The sequence below is a fragment of the Eulemur rufifrons genome, chromosome 30 (genome assembly GCF_041146395.1).
Source record: "Eulemur rufifrons isolate Redbay chromosome 30, OSU_ERuf_1, whole genome shotgun sequence".
NCBI classification, from domain to species: domain Eukaryota; kingdom Metazoa; phylum Chordata; class Mammalia; order Primates; family Lemuridae; genus Eulemur; species Eulemur rufifrons.
This window is the reverse complement of record NC_091012.1, coordinates 63532703-63556456: the sequence shown is the minus strand read 5'-3', so window position 1 is coordinate 63556456 and position 23754 is coordinate 63532703. Positions and strand designations below refer to the sequence as shown.

The following is a 23754-nucleotide window of genomic DNA, read 5'->3' as shown; positions in this document are numbered from 1 at the left end:
CTGAGAAGGGAAAATAAGTTGATTTCCCAGGCTGTTCAAATCTGAGAGGTAACTATGGAATTTATAGAAACTTAAAGGAGTCAAAACATTTTAAAACTTAAATTTATTTTTTAAGTTTTTTATAATTAATGAAAAATTAATTTTAAAAAAATCCTAAAATAAAATCTTAGCCGAAATGACTCTCAGAGTCAAGGAAAAATTTATATTTGTGTGTCACAAGACGATCTTAGTACTAGATCTTTTTACCTTAAAATGAAGGAATGAGGAAAAATCATTAGCAAATTAATTTAATGGCTGAACAATGTAGTTCAGGGATTTTTACATCTGTAATACTAGAGTGAATTGCCTTGACTTTTATCAGATTCTTTTTCCCCCTTTATTCTCTCCCATCCCCTCTTCCCTACCTCCTCACACATAAATGTGTACATACATGTGAGTATGTGGTATAATCTAGGAAACGTCTAAATTTTTACTGACCCTGTTAGATAATCATAGACCTACATTTCAAATGCTTCTTTCACTAGATCACACTACTTGTTGTCTTCAGATAGTTTCTCAACCTTAGTTTTATATCCAGGAAACAAAAATGATAGCAAAGTTTCCCATACATCACAAAAAGTAACCATGGAAATGATGAGTTCATCTAGAAACATCGAAATTGAATATTTTTCTTCCTTTTAACACGCTACTAATCTATTGAAACAGCTTGACTAAGACATCTCAGCTGTCTTACATGTAATTGTAAACTTTTTAGCTTTGGCTATGAGTCAGCTAAAAGTAGGAATCAAATGTGAAGAAGGAACATTTATCATTCTGCCTACCAGCTCTAATCCATGTTAGAAATATGCTGGTTTTTATATAACATTTATAGCCTACCTTTTTCCAAGGATGATTTGCAGAGTTAAAAGACAGTGAAAAATAAGCTGTTTATTACTAAAACAAAACAGAACATTTTAAAGGAAGCAGAAAAAATCGGATTTTACTAGGTACTTACAAATAACCAAATTACTGCCATTTGGCAGTAATTTTCCCTAAGCTTTCCAGCAGGGAGGGAAAAGGGGTTTTGGGGTTGGATGTTTTTGTTTTTGTTTTTCTGATGACATACTTAATTTTAGAGCTAAAAGAAACTTGGATATCCTTTAGTCTTACTTTCTGACTAGGTAAAAGCCAGGCAGTGATTAGAAATCAAATCCCCTGAGTTGCTAAACATATTTTCTGTTGCAGTGAAAACAATCATATATAGGAATCCTGTTATTTTTTTCCTCAAACAAAATTCAAATCTGAACCTGCTATATGAAATTATTGTATAAATAGCACAGAATAACAAATGGGTTGATATCTTCAACTATGGTTTTCTTCTTTAAAGAAGAAATGTAAATTCTCTTTCAGATAGTTGATTCCTGCATCAACCTTGTAATATACATTATCAGTATAATCATCAGTCATATCTTAATAAAGCATTTCTATAAAGGAATATATTTTTACTTTATTATATAATCTGAGTACGTCACTCTCTAATAGTTTGGCTTAATATAGCAATAAAATCTAGAAAACTAGGGTAAATGGTATTGGATCCAGTGATTCTTATACAACCTTGGTGGAAGAGGGTAGCCTATAAAAATCATCTGAGGGAGGCCTACCCCACTTTTTGGAATTCTGGTACACACTAGAGAAGCAGCTCATTCAGTCTCTTGCCCTTTGTAAGGGAAACATTGCGACAGAGAGCAATGAATGTATCCTGTCCATCAGGTATACGGGAGTATAATGAAGGTTGAGAACTACTATTCTCTAAGTAGTACTTGAAATATAGACATTTTCTGATACTGGTTAAATGAGAGCTGAATATCAGTGATGAAAGTGGTGAATTTGTCAGATGTTTTAGGAAAGTATGAACCCAATTTGTATTAGGAGACCAGACAAATGTCTATATATTTTAAGAATGGGCATGAGCAATGAACTCAGAAGAGAGGATTAAATATCTTATTAATGTTCTATTAGTTAAAAGATAGGCTCCTAAACCTGAAAGATGACTTTAAGAGTATCCTGCACAAGGAGTCACGCTTGTTCTATAAAGGGTCAAGGATCAAATGTTTGAGGATGTGCAGGCCAGACAATTTCTGTTACAACTGTTTAGCTCTGCTGTTTTAATGTGAAAGCAGCCACAGACAATATGTAAATGAATGTGCATGGCTAAAATTTGAGTTTCATATTTTCATGTATCATAAAATGTTATTCTTTTGATTTTTTTAACCATTTAAAAATGTAAAAGCCAGTCTTAGTTCATGGGATGTACAAAACTAGGTGCAGGCCGGGCGCGGTGGCTCACGCCTGTAATCCTAGCACTTGGGAGGCCGAGGCGGGCGGATCGTTTGAGCTCAGGAGTTTGAGACCAGCCTGAGCAAGAGCGAGACACCGTCTCTACTAAAAAAATAGAAAGAAATTAGCTGGACAACTAAAAATATATAGAAAAAAATTTAGCCAGGCATGGTGGCGCATGCCTGTAGTCCCAGCTACTCAGGAGGCTGAAGCAGTAGGATTGCTTGAGCCCAGTAGTTTGAGGTTGCTGTGAGCTATGATGACGCCATGGCACTCTAGCCTGGGCAACTGAGTGAGACTCTGTCTCAAAAAAAAAAAAAAAAAAAAAAAACTAGGTGTAGGTTAGACTTGGCCCTCCTCCAGTCATAGTTTGCTGACCCCTGTTCTAGACCCCTTTCATAGTTACGACTGCCTAAACCAATCCAGGCAGATAAATCTGTATGACACTTAAAGTTCTCCAAGCACTAAGATTGTCTAACTTACATCGATGCTGTCTTCTAGTGGGTTATTATCCCTGTGCAAAATCTTGCTAGTTTCTGTAGGATCCAGCAATTTTGAAATACCTCATTCTTGAAGCCAGAAGTTATTTGGACCACAACCCTGTTACTCAATCATTAGCTCTGACTGGTATAGAGTGAATTGTTACTGAAAACATTAAATAGAATTATTAATCTTCCTTCTCACAGTTCTAATAGCTCTCAACAACTAGCTCAGTATTGTGGCAATATCAGAAACCTATCCCAGAAGCACTGGTTCTTATCTTAAAATCTTTGCTACATCATTTCACTTACCTCAGATCAGTAAGATAGTAATAACTAAAACCTCCGCCCATTACCAACCATGTAAGATCACACACTTTAAAGAGAATATTTTGAGATGAAATAACAAACTAAATTTTCAGTGCCTTTAGCCCAAGTACAAAATTTAAAATCTGTTGGTCAGTCTCTCCCAATTTTATCTCTCACCTTAAATATAAGAAGATACTTTTCAAAAGTTTAATTGAACGTATAGATGTCATCAGTATATCATTGGCTCTACTAACACTAATTTAGTTACCCATGAAATCTGATGAATCAAAGTTTGAGTCCTCTCTTCATGTAGTCCATAAATATGTAAAATATTTTGTATCAAAAAAAGAATGGTCTCTTCAATTTGCCTTTGACTTAGACATTTAGGAACATAATCCAACCAGCCTTTCATAAGTCTCTGAAGGCCATCTGTTTGTCTTTTGGAAGTCAAGAGATATAAACCCCAGTAATAGCATTAAGTGATGAGGGAACCAACAGTGAGGGAACCCATGCTACTCAGCTAATCATTCAAGTGGGCTTTCAGCAAGGAAGGAGGCATACCTCAGGGGTACAAATAATTGATCCTGAGCCCACAGGCTAATACCAAGGTGGCTAAGAATTATGTTGGTTTATGTGGCTGCTTTAATGGGAGAAAAAAATAAAGGTAAATGAAGCCTTATTATTTCAATGTAACTATAGCATATTAAATTACCTTGATGTCACAATTAATGCTATTAAAATTTTAAATTATCATTTAAATGCATTTTACAGAAAAGGAAAAGAACAAACTATATGACAAATTTTGTCTAAAAATGTTTTGACAAAAAAATCTAGAAAGGATTATTTTAACAGCTCTCCTTACATTGTAGCCATTGTTACTGGGGTTTGTACAAGATATTTGTGTTCATTTCTTGGTAATGGGAATATGTATGAATTTATATTTGAACACAAATGCACAAATGTCTTAAAGTCTAGTATTGAAAATTTATAGGTAAAATACACAAATGTACATTTATTTACTCAATTTAACAAATATTTACTGAGCACCAACTGTGTGCCTAGCACTGTTCTAGGTGCTAAAGTTACATTAGTGAACACAATTGATTAAAAACCCTGCCCTAAGACTGCTTGTAGTAGAGTGAGATAGTGGTAATCGCTAGGGAAAAAAGGGACTGGGGAGTGCTGTAGTAGGAAAGGGTTAAATTTTAAATAAAGTGGCCAGCAGAGGTCTCCCTGAGAAAGTAACATTACACCAGAAACCTGATGGAGGTGAAGGAGCAAGTCATGTAGTTACCTGGGGAAAGAACATTCTAGGCTAGAGCAGTAGTACAGAAGCCCTGAGTCCTGTTGAGTAATACATTTGCACTTTGAACTATAGTTTTAATGAAACAGCTCAGAACAAACATTACTTATAATGTTGAAGCTAAATTCACAGTATTTTGTAATTTAGAAAGCAACTCAAAATAATAAACATGACACACTGATAATAAAGCTGCCTTCCTGAAAATACCAGGATTTCCAGCTTCTGGTATTTTCTCAGTTCTAAGGCATGCTTTCTTTTCACATTTGCAAGTTGGAGAGCACCTTATGGTTAATAATTACATTTAATGCAGTGTTTTCTTTTTTATAAAAAAACATAAAATTAATGGCATGTCTTAGAGTTTAGTCTTAGAATCAAGGAGAGAGACCATTGTTTCCACATTCACAGGAGTTTTGCAGCATTGCTAAGAGTTGTGGGGTAGCTACACTTCTTAAAATACTGAATTGGAATACTTCGGAAATTCTAGCTAATATGATTATTTTAAATTATGAATACCAAATTTTGGTAATCCTTAAAAAGCTTTAAGTGGCCCTTAGTTGTATGTTAAATTAAAGCTATGAGATTTAGTGTCATTTGCTCATAAAAAGCAAAGGACTTTCATTTCTAGATCAGTTTGCAGCTTAACAAGAAGGACTTTGTTTACCCATCATTGGCCCATACTCAGTACTTAAGAATTGCTAGAAGGGAGGAACAGGAGAAATATTAAGATCATAGACTCTAGTGACTAAATATCTGGGAAGAGTAAAAGGGAGGAGTTAAGGATAACTCAGGTTTCAGCTTTGGGTGACTGGATGGAATTCATAGTTTAAAAGCTGTGCTCTGTGTGTTTGTTTACCCTTGCTCTAGCTAAGATGGTCTCTTTACTCTGGTCTATACCTTTGACTTGTGCTACTCCCTGCTGTGCCTGAAATGCCCTCCTCTCTGTTTAAATGCTACTCCTCCTTTAGTACCCAGCTCAAACCCTTGCCTTCCACTAGGAAGTCTTTTTTATCCGCCTTGACACTGACTCAAATAAAGAGATGACAGTCAGAGGTCAGGATTCACTTTGGTTGTTCCCCCTTAGCCCTTTTTCTATTGCAACATTTTATAGCCCTAATGGTGAGTGTGTGAAGCTTGTCTTGTATATTTAAGGACAGATGCGACCTAGTTTACTACTATCCTTGGCCTTGCTTGAGTCAGATATCCTTAAGTCCAAAGAGCAGTAAGGGAACCAATAATCACCTCTGAATTCTCCTATCCTGTAGTGGCATGAATGACCAAGGAAACACGCTACATGTCTTCACTTATGTGACCAGGCTGTCCTCTGGAAAATAAGATTTCAGTCTTCCATCAATGGGAAAAACATTTTGAATTGTTATTTCCAGCAATGGTGATAGGTTGCACTCAAGTGTCTAGTCTTTCAGCCAAGAGCATGTATTTATAAATCGTTTGCAGAGCTAAGAGTTTAGTCCCCAGTTTTGAAACGCAGGTTTTTTCCCAGGTCTGAAGCTATTTGTACATGTCAGGATCAAACCAGCAAACTTGGCTTCATTAGGACTATATGCTAACCCAGTGAACTTTCAGTAACGTGTGATTTTTCTCTAATAGGTCTGAACCATGAGATAGCAATTGATGTCGCATTCCTACCCATGTATTGTCCAGAAGATGTCCGAACATCTCAAGTAGACACATTGTTAAGCTGCATGAATTACACCTGTGTATTTCCGCCGGAATTAACTGGCAAGGACCGACTGCAAGGTCCAAGAGCACTTGCCGGTAAGACAATCTCAGTATTCTTTTCACTCAGAAAAAAAGTAATATAATAAGCAGTCCTAAGCTTAAGATTTTATTACATAAATAGTTCTAGCCTTTAAATTTAATGTAGTTTTAATTCAAGAGTTATTTGGTAAATGAACCCCAAGACTTATAAATGAGAATGTCTTTTAAATAAATTGAATAACTCATTTCTGTTCCATCCAGCTATTAAGAATATTCTCTTATAATACAATTCCAAATGTAATTGTTTCATCAGACCTAAGTGGTATGCACATGGAGTAGTACAAATTCTACTCTTTTCTCCTTTTAACTCAGGCGAGACAATTTGTCATTTCACCTTATAATTGCCTGAAATCATAATACCTCCAGTGTAATTGTTTTCTCTTACCTAAATGTTTAGTTATTCAAGTCCTATGCAATAAATTCCTTTAGGACTGCTAGGAGTGCATGTAATCCCAATAGTGAAACTCTTCAACCAACTAATTGTTTAGGCTGTTGCATAATATACCGAACTTTAAATTATTTCTGTATACCTATAAAATTATGTGTCCAATTATAATTATCCTATTTACTTTCTGTTGTTATTTCTAATCATGTGGTAAAGTTTCTAGCAATTTTCATTGAGCTTATCAGGATATTACATTTTAAAAGAGCTGTTAAGAAAGGCTTTATTATCTTGGGATTTTGTGGTAGGTCTTTCTAAGCTGATGAAACCCTTGAGTGTATGTTGTTTTTCAATGAGTGTTATAAGCTATGCATGATGATAAAGTAACTTTTGGCAGTAATGGTTGCTGCAGACTGAACTTGAGTATCTAATTTTATAAGAGGTGAGGATTTTTAATTTTTCCCACAGTCCATTGTAGAGATGATGTATTAGTTGACTTGCAGTATTACTTCCTACAGTGCAGCTTCTTAAACTTTCAGTAATTTCAGATTTCTTAATTAGTGCCCCAACATATAGTTTAAATATTTGTATACTCATGTATGCTGTTATTTCATATAATATCCACTTCTGTCACATGTCTGCTGCTATGCTATTATTGATATAAACTATCAGGTCAGAGTTCTCAGCTATCTGCTTGTTACTAGTACCAATATTCTTCCAGTAGTCACTACCATGGTCACATGAAAAATACCTGGTATCATTCTGTCAGAGCAGTTACTATTTGGGACATGAAAGACAACAATCACTAGGGAAGAAAAATGAATTGGTAATCAAAGGCAAAGTGATTAATTTTGAGTGGAATACGATGTTTTTCATGACATGGCATTCATAATAATAATAGTATCCATTTAACTCTGTGCCCATCCATTTTACATAAGTTATAACTAATCCTAATAGAAACCTTGCAAGGTGAACATTATTATCCCCTATTTATAGATAACTAGACTGAAAATCAGAGAGATTCACTAGCATGAGTAACACAGCTAGAATTTGAAACCAGATCTGATTCCACATTTTTCCATTTCTTTCATGATTCTAAATTGAAAGATAAAAATAGTTATATAGAGACATAATATAGTGGCTCATACTAGAACACTAGTGTCATCTTTCAAACATTTTTTATAAACTAGCTTCTTTTTTATTACAAAAACTATGCATGTTAATAATTTAAAAATTCAAACAGTACAGAAAGGTACCAGGTAAAAGTGAAAGTTCCCCTCTTTGCCTTCCCAGATCCAATCCATTCCAACCCCACTCACCTACTCTTTGGAAATAACTAGTATTCTTTGAATCCTTTGAGAAATTACTTTTGCATACAACAGTATATATTCATTCTCTCTCTCTCTCTCTCTCTCTAATATACACAAATGGAATTAGGAAACATATGATTCCATAACCAGCATTTTCCCTTTGACAGTATATCTTGGACATATTTCATATTACTATACAGAGAGCTACCTCATTCTTTTTAATAACTACAAACTATTTCACTGGGTGAATGTACCAAAGTTTATGTAACCCATCCTCTACTGATGGACATTTAGATTATTTTTGTTCTTCCTATTAGCAAATAGTACCGTAATGAATATACTTATGTGTATGTATATATATATAAAATCTATGTACATGCATACAAATATATCTGTAAGATGAATTACTACAAGATAAGTCACTGACTCAAAATGCATGTACATTTAAAATTTTGGTAAATAATGTCCAATTGTTCTCCAAAAAGGTTATACTTAATTCACGCTTGAACCAAAAGCAAGAGTGCCACTTTACTCATACCCTAGTAAACACTAGGTATTATTGGTCTTATTAATCTTTGGCAGACTGATAGGCAAAAAACAATATGTCATTATTTTGATTTGCATTTCTTAATTGTTTCTGAGCTTGCAAATCTTTATATGTTTGTTGGCCATTTATATTTTTTTCCTTCTGTAACTTTCTAGAGCTTTCTATGCTAGTTTTATTTTTTTCACTTTTAGTGTCTTTTTTTCTTATTAATTTGTAAGTTCTCTTTGGATATTAAAGAAATTAACCCTTTATCAGGTGTTACAAATACTTTTACCCCGTTTGACATTTATTCAATGGGAGGTTTGTTTTAGTATTTTATCAATAAGTAATTTTATTTGTATATACTCAAATATATCAGCTTTTTATTTTGTGGCTGCTGGTTTTATGTCATACTCAGAAAGGCATCACTCAATTCAAAACTACTTTTTTTAATTCTCTATATCTTTTCTGGTACTTTTATAGCTTCATTATATTTACTCATATTTTTATTGTGATAAAATATATATAACAAAATATACATTTTTAAGTGTACTATTCAGTGACATTAAGTACATTCACAATATTGTGCAACCATCACCACTATCCATTTCCAGAGTGTTTTCATCATCCCAGACAGAAACTCTGTACCCATTAAACAGTAACTCCCCACTCCCCCTCTCCCCAGCCCCTGGTAACTGCTATTCCACTTTCAGTCTCTATGAATTTGCCTATTTCAGTATTTCATGCAAATGTAATAATACATTATTTGTCCTTTTATGTCTGGCTTGTTTCACTTAGCATAACATTTTCAAGGTTCATCCATGTTGTAATATAATCAGAATTTCATTTCTTTTTATTACTGAATAATATTACATTGTGTGTATATGCCACATTTTGTTTATCCATTCATCTGTTAATGGACATTTGAGTTGTTTCCATGTTTTAACTATTGTGAATAATTCTGCTGTGAACATTGGTGTATGAGTATCTGCTTTGAGTCCCTGCTTTCACTTCTTTTGGATATATACCTAGGAGTGGAATTGCTGGATCATATGGTAATTATGTGTTTAACTTTTTGAGGGAATCACAAACTTTTCCACAACAGTTGCACTATTTTTTTTTATATTTCTACCAGCAATGCATGAGAATTCCAGTTTCTCCACATCGTCACCAACACTTTTTTCTGTTGGTTTTTATAACAGCTATCCTAATGGATGTAAAGTTGTATTTCACTGTGGTTTTGATTTACATTTCCCTAATTTCTAATGATGTTGAGCGTCTTTTCATGTGCTTGTTGTCCCTTTGTATATTTTCTTTAGAAAAATGTCTATTCAAGTCCTTTGCCCATTTTTGAATTAGATTTGAGTTTTTTGAGGGGAGGGTTGTTTTATTTTTTGAGACAGTGGCATCTGGCTATAGCCCAGGCTGGAGGCAGTGGCACCATCATAGCTCACTGCAACCTTGAACTACTGGGTTCCAGTCATCCTCCTGCCTCAGCCTCCCAAGCAGCTGGGACTACAGGTGCATACAACTACACCTAGCTAGTTTCTTTGTTTTTTGTAGAGATGGGATCTTGCTTTGTTGCACAGCCTGGTCTCTAACTCCTGGCATCAAGTGATCCTCCCACCTTGGCCTCCGAAAATGCTGGTATTACCGGTGTGAGCCACCACACCCAGCCTAAGATTTTGGGGGTATTTTGGTGTTGATATGGCTTCATTTTCCAACTTAAAATTTTTATCCATTTGGATTTTTTGTGTAGAGAGTGAGATAAGTTTATATTTTATATTTTTTTCCAAATAGCCATTTACCCCAAATCATTCATTGAATAATGCTTACTGATATGATGTCCTACTTGATGTCATCTTTAATTATAAAGTACAAGGATATCTAGTCCTTCCACCTCCTTGAAAGCATTACCATTGATACATATCTCGGAAGTATAGCATAATGTGGAAGAGTTTTAACACATTTAAGAAAATAATTTTATTATTCTCTAGGTAGTCAGAGTTTCCCATATTATTTTCAGAGACAGGGATACCACACTGTTTTGCAAGATAGGTTGGTCTATGCTGCAGTTACAAAGCAATTCTAAAGTCACAATGACTTAATGGAAGTTTATTTTTTGCTCAAGTCGAATGCAATCAGTCATCAGTTCTCTTCCCAATTTTAGATCATTCTTCAGATTTTTAATGTGTCTAGCAGAGGTGGATTTACTGTGATGCTAATGAAACCTTAAGCTTGCATTGGTCCCTTTTAAGGCCCTTTTGATAGTCTTGTATATTTTGCATTTTTTCATAAGATGGGGCTCCCAAATAATATACCCTTCAGGCCCCACAAAACTTAGATCCCCTCCTGAATTTTAGCACAATTTTGTAGGGATGGAGCTCTAGCATAAAAGGTTAAAAGCATATGCCTCGGAACAAGACTATCTAGATTAGAATCTCCGTGTGACTTGCTTGTTACTTAACCTCTAAGTGGTTTAATTTTTTCCTATTTAAAATAAAGTCTTTTTGTGTATAGCCACTGAAGTCTGTGATCCATTAGCTTAGCAGTGGTCAGCTAGTGTTTTGACAGTTTCCTTAAACAATGGAGCCAAGAAATGGGAAAAAGAAAAAAACATACTCTCCCAGTTTTTGCAGATTGTCCCTGTGTGGTGGCACTCGTTCAACATTTAGCCAGGCCATTTACAACTCTTCCTTAGCCTTCCCTTCCTCCTTGCTCAGAGCCTGAAGGTCAGCCAGAGGTGAATGATCAGAGTCTTCTCAGGCCTTTTCTGAATATTTGTCCAGCCCTGGGTATGCATATGGCCTTCTTGATTTCCCAGTGTACATAGGAGCTTTTAAAAAGCACTTATTCCCCAATATATCTCTTTTCCTGTTGTTTTCCTGTCCAAGCTTTTATGTTCTATCTATTGCTTGTCTCAGCTTTGTAAACCACCCAGCTGCCCTGGCCAATACTTTTGCTTTTTTTATATGCTTTCAACAAAGTTGCCACCAGGAAAGCCACCCCAGCTGTGGGAATGCTCCAAACTGGGTGAAACAAAGGCAGACTCTTGCATCTGTCCTTGAGAGAGCTGGTGGACAGGTCAAACACACACCTGTATCTTCAAGCTGGGTGCAGTGGCTCATGCCTGTAATCACAACACTTGGGAGGCTGAGGTGGGAGGATCATTTGAGGCCATGAGTTTGAGACCAGCCTGGGCAACATAGTGAGATCTCATCTCTAAAAAAAATAAGAAAAAACTAGTTGGGTGTGGTGGCACATGCCTGTAGTCCCAGCTATTCTGGAAGCTGAGGCAGGAGGATTGCTGGAGCCCAGGAGTTTGAAGCTGCAGTGAGCTATGATCACGCCACTGCACTCCAGCCTGGACAACAGAGGAGACGCCATCTCTTAAAAAATAAAAACACAAACACATCTTTGAAAATAAGGTCTGCATTTCTCCCTTTGGTACTATCAACCCGCACGAAGAGTGCAAGCTGCAATCTTCATGGCTGCTGCTTATCTGGAGAGGGAGGGGTGGTAAGCAGCCTATGAGACACCACAGCACACTCTTCCCACAGTGCTGCAGTTTCTTTCTCTATTAATTTTTCCCTGGTTGTTCTAAGTTTTGGTCTAGATTCCAGAGTTCTGTAAAAGTTGATTCAGAGAGTTTATAAACTTATAAGTTTAGGCCGGGCGCGGTGGCTCACGCCTGTAATCCTAGCACTCTGGGAGGCCGAGGTGGGCGGATCGTTTGAGCTCAGGAGTTCGAGACCAGCCTGAGCAAGAGCGAGACCCCATCTCTACTAAAAATAGAAAGAAATTATATGGACAGCTAAAAATATATATAGAAAAAATTAGCCGGACATGGTGGTGCATGCCTGTAGTCCCAGCTACTCGGGAGGTTGAGACAGGAGGATCCCTTGAGCTCAGGAGTTTGAGGTTGCTGTGAGCTAGGCTGCCGCCACGGCACTCACTCTAGCCTGGGCAACAGAGTGAGACTCTGTCTCAAAAAAAAAAAAAAAAAAAAAAAACTTATAAGTTTACCAGCTTATAAGATGCTTTGAAGAGGGGCAGAACCCTAGAGTTCCCTACTCTGCTATTTTCAGTGATGTCACTCACCTGATCGATTTTTGATAGAGCTTATTGAGAGTATCCAAAGCTAAATTTTAGTTAACAAAGTTGCTTCAGAGGAAATACACTTTAAAAGAAGCTTCAATTAAACATACACACATATACACACACATATGTAATTAAAATATATAAGGTATGTATGTATTGCTCTACTTTCTGGCTTGTAGATTTTACAAAAAATTGATAATTGAATTTCAAAATAAAATTTATCTTTGTATTTCTTTGAAGTGTAACAATAAACTGTTTATTTGAAACCTTCTAAGTGACCTTGAAGATATGTAGATTTACTTTTCTCCACCAAAAACAAAACAAAACAAAAAAAACTCAAAAACTAAATATGGCTTTGGAGTATCAGACTATGTCTTGACATTATCGGTCCATCTGTTTGATGTGTTCAACTTAATCTGCAGAAGTTACTATATCATAACTTTGGTAAATGCATGTGATAAATTGGAAGGAAGAGGGAGAAGATGAAGAACAGTGTTAATATTGTCAGAAAAAAGTCATCAGCTTATATGATACTAAATCCAAGTAAATATTTAACTATTTTACAGTACTTACCATCTGCTTTTTACTTTTAGGTGATATTATAAAAGCAGCAACTGTACTGGATAGAGCCCATATCATCGGTATCTTGGATATCTGTAATTTGGGTAACAATAAAGTGGAAGTGTATTTGCAGAAAATTTATAGCCCAAAGAAAACTTCTTAAAAATTAAAAAATGAAATTATTATAGATTATAAAAAAGGCAGTGCTTTAAAGATATTCTGTCACTTTGTTGGTAATTTCATTAACTGTTTTCAGCAAAAATGTTACATGAATTCTAAAGTTAAGTAGTTTTGTTCATCTTGTATTTGGAGCTAACACAATGCATTTTAGATTCATGATTGAAAACAAGGTCATCAAAATAATTTCTGTGTATCGGGAAATCTACCTTACTTATGTGTGACTCTTATCCTAACTTATAATAATTTATGTTCACTGTTCCATTTGTGAAGTGTACTTTTATTCTAAAGCCTCAGTATAAGACATCCTAACTTACAGGAGTAACTTTTCTTGGAGATTTAACATCCTTCCAATTTTATTCACATATAATGAGAAATTATAAATTGCCAATTTGAAGATTAAATTCTCGTAAAGGATCAATCTGGATTTCTCACAACCAAGGTAGTTTCTAGCATTTGCAAAAGCACACATAAATTGTTGTGGTCCACTTGCCCCTGGTCTTTTGTTTGGCCAGTTGTAAAACGAGTATGAATTAAATTGTCTTAAGGTTTTTCCACCCCATATTGTGACTTTGTATGCTTTGAATTTCTCAATATTTTGACCAGTGTGTTGAGATGTTAAAGCCAGAGGCTGAAGTATGTCTGTATTCTTGCTGTATTTGTTTGTAGCTTCAATACATGTAATGTGAGTTTTAATAGTGAAATTTTTATCTCATATTAACATTTCAAGTGCTTGTATGGAAAGTAGAAAACAGTAACTAAGGGAATTGATTTTATTCTGGTTGTCTGTAATACTTCATTTTAAATGTAAATGGCCACTCTGTATTTGCAAGTCTCTGTGGTTGACATCTATGTGGTTCTTTAGATGAGCCAAAATGACCATCAGATGAATTTAAAGATTATTCTGTATCCAGATAAATCTGATTCCAGCTAAGCTATTAATTTGTGGGATTTTCTTGTGGCCCTGTAGTTCTGTGACTTCATTTGCTATACATTTTAAATGTGTTGGGCAACCTACAAACCTAAAGACATATTGCAATTTGTTCATAAATGTGTTTGGTCTTTTATTCTTTATAATTGTGTTTAAATGTTAATTAAAATAGTGGATTCTTGTTGTGTTACAGTTTTAAGTGTATTATTAAAGAAGTTAAAATGCAACAACTTTTTTGGTCTCCTGTCTCATTTTGAATGTATTTGATGTGTTTCCTCCCTATTTTTGGCCTGTGTATGTACTTGCTAAATGAGCCAAGATGATCCTTTCATATGGGTTTAAAGACTGTTTTAAAAACAAATCTGAAATATATTGGCTGTTTTTAAAATGATATGCACATTTTCAGTGAAAATCAAGCAGCATTTTTTAAGCAACTAAAGTACCTCTGATGCTATTCTAAGGTTATTATATCTGACTTCTAGTAGCTTAAGATTTAGAAGGTGCCCCTAACAAGGTTTTAATTATCTATTTTGTAGATGGAGGAACTGAAAGAGAAAAACACAAAATGACAATATAAAATAGTCAAGACAAATTATAAGGTTAAGCTTATACAGTAAAGTCTGTTTCTTTAAACTCTAATTTGAGCACAAAGTAAAAGGTTTGAATAATAATCAATTTTCACTGTGAGATAAACTCTGAACCATGAGGCTCATAAAATAATGAGCCAAATTGTTATTGCATATATCTAAATATTGGAGTGTCCACTCTGTGCCAACCACTGGGTTAGCACTAGGAACACAATACAATATAAGCAAAAACAGACATGGCCCCCACCCTCATGCAACTTACAAAAGTTGTGGAAGAGAAAGACATTCAAATAAATTGCACAAACATGTGAGATAAATGTGATAAAGGAGAGGTATGTGGTTTATATTAGAGCTTTTTAATGAAGAAGGGGCACTAGGAAAGTTTTTCCTGAGGAAGTGAACTTGAAGTATAAAGGACTTGCAGCAGAAGGTATGCTTGAGGAATTAAATAAGGTCTGGAGTGTAGAAAGTGAGAAACAAGATGAGACAGGCAAATAGACAAGGGTTCTTGCAAGACTGTACAGAGTCTTATAGGCCATGGTAAAGACTTTAGTTTGTATCTTTAAAGCACTGGGAAGCCATTGAATGGTTTGTGGCCACTGTCATGTTTTAGAATGATCATTGTCTGCTGGAAGGAGAATGGATTACAAGGAGATTGGCAGATTGTGCTAGTTGAACCCCAATACCTGTTCTCTTCTATAGCAATAAATCCAATTTTTAGCTGAGTACATGACTACCTAAAATAAAGAATACTTTTCCCTGCTTCCTTTGTGGCTAGATATGTCTTTGTACTAAGTTCTGACCAATGAGAGTGAGCATAAGTGAGTGATACGTACAATTTCTGAACCATTCTCTCAAAGGACAGCTAATGGGTGCAGTGCGCACCATCTGGGGGATGGACATGCTTGAAGCTCTGACTCAGGTGGGGCAAAGGCAATATATGTAACCTAAACATTTCTACCCCTGTAATATGCTGAAATAAAAAAAAATAATTATTATTTTTTAAAAAAAGAGGGAATGCTCTCTTTCCCTCCCTTCCCCATTCTGCTGGCTATGATGTGAGCAGGGTGGTGAGACATCTTGGATCATGCAGAGAAGAGCAACACCCTACCGATGGCAGAGCAACCAGCTGGTAGGAACTTAGTTCCCTGTCATTGTGGAGCTGCCATACCAGCTTTGTACCGCTTACCTCTTTTGGCTGTTACATGAGAAAAAATAAACTTCTATCTTGTTTAAGCCAACATTATTTTGAGTCTCTGAACAGAAATCTAACCTGTATCCTAATGCAAGAGGCAAAACTGAAAGCAAGTTAAGGTAGGTGACAAATGAGATTGAGAGAAGTGGATATATTCAATATAACTTTTGAAGGTAACGTTAAAATACAGATTTTATTGTTACAGTTAAAATACAGATTTTAAAGGTAATAAGTACCTTTATTAAGGCACTTAAGTACAAGTAATTGAAAAAGTCTAGTAATATTAAATGTTTGAAACAGTACTGTATAGCAATGGTTCTCAAACTTGGCTTCATATTGGCATCACCTGGGAAGTTTAAAAAATTACTATACCTGAGACTAACCCCCAATTATCTGGGGTGCAGCCTGGGCGTCAGAATAGTTAAAAGCTCCCCAAGAGATTTTAATGTGCACATAAGTTTTAGAACCATCAGTATATAGTACTGTTTCAAGCATTTGTTAGTTTTATTAGAGCTCAAGCTTTATACAATACTTTGAACTTACTTTCCTATTTAGGTGCTACAATTTTGTGTACTCAGTACACTCTTGCTATGAATTGTGCTGATGGGAAGGAAAAATTAGAAATTGATCATTTCTAAACAACTTTCATTTTCACAGAGCTCTAGTATGTCAGATCTGGAAAAGACCCTATAGATAAATCCTAATCCAACCTCTTTTATTGTGCAAATGCAGAAAAAGGCCCAGAGAGGTTTTTGTTTTCCCAAGGATATACTAGTTGTTGCAGAGTCAGCACTAGTGGAAACTGTTGGTTTGTAAGATACTTCATAAATGTTCAGAGTACCAGCTAAAGTGCAAGTAAATAGATTGGAAGTTGAAGCACAATGAGGTTGAAATAAAATGGCAGCAACTAATCTGTCAAAATCAGAACTAGATCAAGTTATCATCTATCATGTACAAGTTGTGTGATCTAAAGTTCTCAAACTTGAAAGTGCATACGAATTACCTGGAGGGCTTATTTAAAGTACAAATTCCTAAGTTTTCCCTCAGATTCTGATTCAGGATGATGGAAGGTGGGACCCAGGAATCTGCATTTTAATAAACTTCCAAGGGATTCTAATGTAGGTAGGTGTTCCACAGACAAAACTAAAAACACTGAGTCAGCACTTAGACCACTCAACCTCCTGCAAATTACCTTAAGAGTTAAAAAGAAAATTAATTACACTGATGGGTACTTATTATTCCAGGACTCATTTTACTCAACTGCAAATTTTTAAAAACAATTTAAAATTATCTTTGCAAGTTATGACTCACTCTGAAAGCCATAAAGGAAAAACATACAAGCACTTAGATATAAGATACCATATAAAGTCACGCACTGACCTCCAGAACAATACCTAATAGTTTAGTGAAATTCTGTAATACACAGCACTGGCACAAGCTGTTAGGAGAAAGTTGTCATTTTTAAGGCACATAATGATTTAACTTGTACAAAAATATAATGTGAAGATCTGAAACTAGTATGTTAAGATTATTTTTTTTTTTTTGAGACAGAGTCTCACTTTGTTGCCCAGGCTAGAGTGAGTGCCGTGGCGTCAGCCTAGCTCACAGCAACCTCAAACTCCTGGGCTTAAGCGATCCTACTGCCTCAGCCTCCCGAGTAGCTGGGACTACAGGCATGCGCCACTATGCCCGGCTAATTTTTCTATATATATTTTTAGTTGTCCATATAATTTCTTTCTATTTTTAGTAGAGACGGGGTCTCGCTCTTGCTCAGGCTGGTCTCGAACTCCTGACCTTGAGCGATCCACCCGCCTTGGCCTCCCAGAGTGCTAGGATTACAGGCGTGAGCCACCGCGCCCGGCCTGTTAAGATTATTTAATAGGGAGCCAGTGTTAAAGGCCCAGGTGTGTCTTTCTACCTTTCTCCTTGTTTGTGCATACAGATATATTTCCTTTTAAAGATACAAAGGGCGCTTAGTTTTATTACCAAAATAGAGTCATAGTATATATATTATTCTATAACTTGCTTTTTTCATTTAAAATGTATATCACGGGCATAAGATCTTTAATAATATATAATAAAATACCTTTGGCACATTTGCTACAATATTTTCCCAATATATCCCTGCCCAATTGACATAGTTTGACAATGTTGACTGGGCAAAGGTTCCTCTGTAATTTCTTCCACAGATAAGGTGCCTGCTCTGCTTTTTCACTGGGTTTAATAAATACTCAGCTCTGTTTTCTGCTGGTTTAAAAAAATTATTAAGTTTTTAAAAATGTTATTTAGTCCAACTATAGTTTATTTTGGTGTAGGATGAGGAGGAAATGAGGAGCCAAACTGATTATTTTTCTCTTTGAACTTACTAACCAATTGTCCCATCACCCTTTATTTAATGGTGCTTTTTTTGTGTTTTTATTAATACATCATTGTTGTACTTACTTGGGGAGTACATGTCATATTTTGATACCTGTATACAATGTGTAATGATCAAATCAGGGTAACATCACCTCAAACGTTTATCCTGTCTTTGTGCTGGGAACAGTACAATTCTTCTCTTCTAGCTATTTTGAAATATAGAATAAATTATTAACTATAATTTCCCTACTGTACTATCAAATACTAGAAGGTATTCCTTCTATCTAACTGTATTTTTGTACCCATTAACCAACTTTTCCTCTCCCCTTTCCCCCTCCCCTTCCCAGCCTCTGGTAATCACCTGGGAGACATTGGAAGGGGATCAACCAGGCAACTTTTTACTTTGTGTATCTTTGTCCTGAATTGGTTCTCTTGGTATCACAAGCATATATTACTTTTATAACTTGAAAAAAAAATAGAATTTTTAATGATATGAAAAACACCTAAGGACAAAGAATATATAACCAAACATAAGGAAGAGAAGAAATGTAACTAGTATACAATAATATGAAAAGAAATGTTCAGCCTCGGCCGGGCACAGTGGCTCACACCTGTAATCCTAGCACTCTGGGAGGCCGAGGCAGGAGGATCATTTGAGCTCAGGAGTTTGAGACCAGCCTGAGCAAGAGCAAGACCCCATCTCTACTAAAAATAGAAAGAAATTATATGGACAGCTAAAAATATATATAGAAAAATTAGCCGGGCATGGTGGCACATGCCTGTAGTCCCAGCTACTGGGGAAGCTGAGACAGAAGGATTGCTTGGTCCCAGGAGTTTGAGGTTGCTGTGAACTAGGTTGATGCCACGGCACTCTACTCAGGGCAATGGAGTGAAACCCTGTCTCAAAAAAAAAAAAAAAGAAAAAAGAAATGTTCAGCCTCACTAGTAATCAAAGAAATACAAATGAAAAGAAAGTATTTTTGATTACTAAGTTAGTAAAAGTATTTCAAAATGATGACCAAGGCAAGGGAAAAGAAGATGAAACCAGCATAATCATGCAACATGCGTTGTTCTAACCCATTTGGAAAGCAAATTGGCAAAATGCATTAAGATTTTTCAAATGTTCAAATCATCAACCTATTAAATCCACTGGAAATATATCCTAGGATATATCTTAAATAGAGAAAAAATGGTTGTACAAAAAATGATAACAGCAAAAACTATTGTTTAAAGTTTTGACCAAATGAACAAAAATGGAATGACAAAGTAAACTGAGGTAGATCCATTAATGGAATTTTATATATCTAATAAAGCATTATCTACAAAGATTATAGAATAAAATGTAAAATGCTTGAGACATATAGTCAAATTTTTAAAATTTAAAAATATATAGCTGTAACTGTAAGAAAAAACTCTACATAAAATAATGAAGTTTTAAAAAACAAAATTATTGGCCGGGCGCGGTGGCTCACGCCTGTAATCCTAGCACTCTGGGAGGCCGAGGCGGGTGGATCGCTCGAGGTCAGGAGTTCGAGACCAGCCTGAGCAAGAGTGAGACCCCGTCTCTACTAAAAATAGAAAGAAATTATATGGACAACTAAAATATATATATACAAAAAATTAGCCGGGCATGGTGGCGCATGTCTGTAGTCCCAGCTACTCGGAAGGCTGAGGCAGTAGGATCGCTTAAGCCCAGGAGTTTGAGGTTGCTGTGAGCTAGGCTGACGCCACGGCACTCACTCTAGCCCGGGCAACAGAGTGAGACTCTGTCTCAAAAAAAATAAATAAATAAATAAAAATAAAAAACAAAATTATTTAACAAAATTTGACTTCTAATGGATTTAGCTAACTAACTTCTCACTAATCTGTTTTTAAACTATTTCATGAGAAGTTTTTCTTTAAGGAGCAATTTAATAACTGGTGGAAAAGGTCAAATCAAATTTCTGTGACTTTCCTAATTATTTGAATGTTGAATGCTGATACTGAATTTATCACAAATGACTGTCCATCAGCAATCAGCAAGCTAATGGCTTTGACAATGATATTTATAATAACAGTAATAACATTTCTGTTTTCAGTCTGATGATGTTTGTTGTCTAGTGAATATAGGCTTTATTATGATCTTTAAAAACACGTCAAAATGGTAGTGCTAATAGCAAAATTACCAACTATTTGTGTTTACTCTTAAATAGACCATAAGTTAATACACAAGACCTTTAAACTTTTCAGTTCAATTATATGAATTACTAGGTGATTACTATGAGTAAGATGCTACTAATACCAGGTACTATGGGAGGATACACAGATGAGTAATTGGCAGCTATGATGTGATAGAAAGGTTCATATTTGTATTATGCATCTGTTGGGATTTATTCAGCAAGTTTTGCTGCTGATTTCCTGAACTCCCCTCTGTCAGGTGGTGTTAACTATTAGTTCCCACCTTCAGGGTCCACCCCAGTGCTGATGTCTCAGATGCTTCAGAACAGAAAAGAAGTAGAAGGAAGAAACAACTATTGATCATCTCCATCAACAATGTCTCCTATTTTCTTATTTCCTTTTATTGTGTCCCCTTGGCTCTGGTAGTCTTGCTGATTCCAGACTACTTGCTTTGGACTTTGGACTACCATTATGCCTGCCTTCCTTTTGAACTGGTGGCTTTTTGCTTCTCTGACGCCTGATGCCTGCTTCTCTAATTTGCTGACTCTTGGCCCAGACTCTTGATATCTCTGTTTATCTTGTTCGTTCCTCTATTCCTTCACCAGCCCTTGGCACACATTGCAATCTCCCCATCCCAGCAATTCGCCCAGCCCAGTTGGCCCATAGCAATATGTGTCCTAGTGCTGATTCAAAACAGAACTTAAAGGAGACAATGAACAAAATTAAGCTGTCTATACATTTGAAAGAACTTAAAATAAAAACTCTAAATGTTAAAAGTTAAACCTTGATACATCATAGTGAGGTTTTTAAAAAAATTAAACCTTGAACAGTCTGTTTTAGAGTATGACACATGGGACATAAAAATTAATGGAATGCAGCAACTCATAGGTATCAATCAACAAATATTTGCATGCCTACCATGGGCAAGGCACTGTACTTGGAAGAAAAATATCTCTAGACACTAAAATGTTTACTTTCCAACAAATAAACAAGGTAGCAGAAGATATTCCTTGGGGAGCCTGCTAACCAAAAAAAAAAGAAAAAAGAAAAAAAACCCACAAAGAAGTTAGAGGAAAAAAGGCAGTACAATCTATTAAAATCTATTAAAATTACAGATCTTAACTTATTCCTAGCCAAACTGGTTGATAGCATATTTCAGCAGGGCTTGGAAAACCAGTTTAGTGTTTTAGATATTCTGAGAGAGGTGACTTTCAGCTTTGTCACGTGGGATTCCCAAGAGTCCAGTTCCTCATTCCAATCCACTCCTTGTTTATGAAAATGCATTAGCTACAACAGTAAGAAGAAAAAAATTTCACTGCAGGAAGTCATCCAATCCTGATAAGTTGACATGTAGAATAATGTTGATGGTGTTATTTATTCCTAAGGTAGTCCTGGTTAAGGGTTACGTGTGTGTACCGTTGGAGGAGGGGAAGGCAAAGGGGAATGTAGATAACTAAAGTGAAATAGAGCTGATGCATTCAGAGCTTACGTTGCTAGAGGTGAGATCGGTTTCCTACCTGCAACTGAAATTTCAAACTTCTGTTTAGCAGGGAAATGAGTGGACAATGGTGACTGATAGCTGGAAATATCAGCAGACATCTTAAATTTTATGCTCAAATGAACAAGCAATGAACCAGGAGAATAAGTCCAGGTTTTTTTGGCTCCTTGTAATCTTTACCTTTTTACTTAAAAGTACAGCAGCTTTCTCAATGAACGCCTATGTGACTGTGACTTATTACAATGAAACCAGCAACTACACTACAGTGGAGACATGTGAGTGTGGTGTTTATGGATTAGCCTCACCAGTGGCTAATGCCATGGGGGTGGTGGGCATCCCTAAGAACAGTAACTACAAAGCTTGTGACTACAACACTGAGTTTACTAATACTAAGAAGCCCTGGATTGCGCTGATAGAAAGAGGTAATTGTACATTTTCAGAAAAAATTCAAATAGCAGGCAGAAGAAATGCTGATGCTGTTGTGATTTACAACACTCCAGAGACTGGCAACCAGACGATACAGATGGCAAATTTTGGTAAGTAATAATGGATTCCCAAAGAGGGTTAATGCCTTTGCTTATCTTAAAACAGTATTTCCATCTAGAATTACTCTAGGATCTGGCAATGAGGTTGTAAAACAATTTTACTTTAAATTTTTTTTTTGTCTGGCACTCCTTGGAATTACTTTATTATTATTCGATGTTTTTTCTTAATTTGTCCCAAGGACAATAGCAATTCATGAAGTGGTTCCTACTTTATTTCAAGTTTTCTTAGCAGTATCAGTTTTCTCGGTGTGCTTACATAATTGATTTTTAATAAACTGTGCCTTTAGCTCTGAAAATTTTTAAAAATCTTAATTTCATTATTAATTTGTACTTTTCAGTTTGAGTCATTTTCTCCTGCAAAAGGGATTGTATATATTCAAGTATGTGAAACTGTAAAACTGATTCATTATTATGATTAAACAGTAGTATATTGTAAGTGTGTAAAATGTTACAGAAATGAGAATTTGACTCTACTGTGTGCAGGTAAGATCTGAATCTGTTTTCAGGACTAATACATACAAAACTACTCTTCAAGAAATGTTACCCATTGTAAAGGCTATGGCATGTATAGGATAACACTGTAATTCGCATCAAAAATAAAGATTTCCCTTAGAAATGTTTATTAATAACTTCTTAAGTAAATAGTATCATCTAATTTATTAACTTTGTAAAGGAATTTACTTCTGAGAATTACTGTTTTTATTTTATTTTGTAAAAAATGACACTTTCCAAGTAAATGGTTTTTTAAACCAACGAAGAAGTAGATTTCTAACCCAAGTTTTCTACACTGTGGGCAGGTATATGTATTTTTTGCCCCAGATATGGCCAAAGGGAAAATAGTAAAGGAGTAATTTCAATCAAGGCAAGCACTGACAGTAAATGAATACAATATTTTGATAATTGGTGTTATCACCACCAAATCTGGCCTGTAAGAAAATTAATGCAAATTAAATTAAATGAATTTCAGAATTATAAAAAGGAGAAAATCAAACCTGTGTGAAGAATAGTAGAGTGCTTGGAACATTCTAAATTGTGTACATACAATATGGCAATTCAGTACTAATGTTTGAAAAACAGTCTACTTGTTTCCCTGGGTATTGAAAAACCAGATAAGGTGGTCTTTCAGCAGAACAAAATTACTCAGTAGTACAAAACCCCGTTTGCTACCTTTTGTAACACATCCTGGACATGGCCAGAGCTCACTCAAATATTTTTTTATTTTCAAGCTAAGAGCATTTCATAA

At 35.5% G+C, this 23754-nt stretch overlaps 2 protein-coding genes across 3 annotated transcripts in view; both read left to right on the top strand.

The window, feature by feature from the left end:
- RADX (RPA1 related single stranded DNA binding protein, X-linked) overlaps positions 1 to 14398 on the top strand; it is a 52022-nt gene extending 37624 nt beyond the window's left edge. For both annotated transcript variants that reach the window (XM_069463633.1, XM_069463632.1), the window contains 2 exons: positions 6013 to 6180; positions 13096 to 14398. In XM_069463633.1, the coding sequence (XP_069319734.1) occupies positions 6013 to 6180; positions 13096 to 13226 (299 nt within the window). In that variant the 3' untranslated portion in view covers positions 13227 to 14398. The remainder of the gene's footprint in view (positions 1 to 6012; positions 6181 to 13095) is intronic.
- Positions 14399 to 21931: 7533 nt separating this feature from the next.
- Positions 21932 to 23754, top strand: part of RNF128 (ring finger protein 128) — an 88433-nt gene continuing 86610 nt past the window's right edge. The window contains exon 1 of the mRNA XM_069462783.1: positions 21932 to 22502. Coding sequence (XP_069318884.1) covers positions 22097 to 22502 — 406 coding nt within the window. The 5' untranslated portion in view covers positions 21932 to 22096. The remainder of the gene's footprint in view (positions 22503 to 23754) is intronic.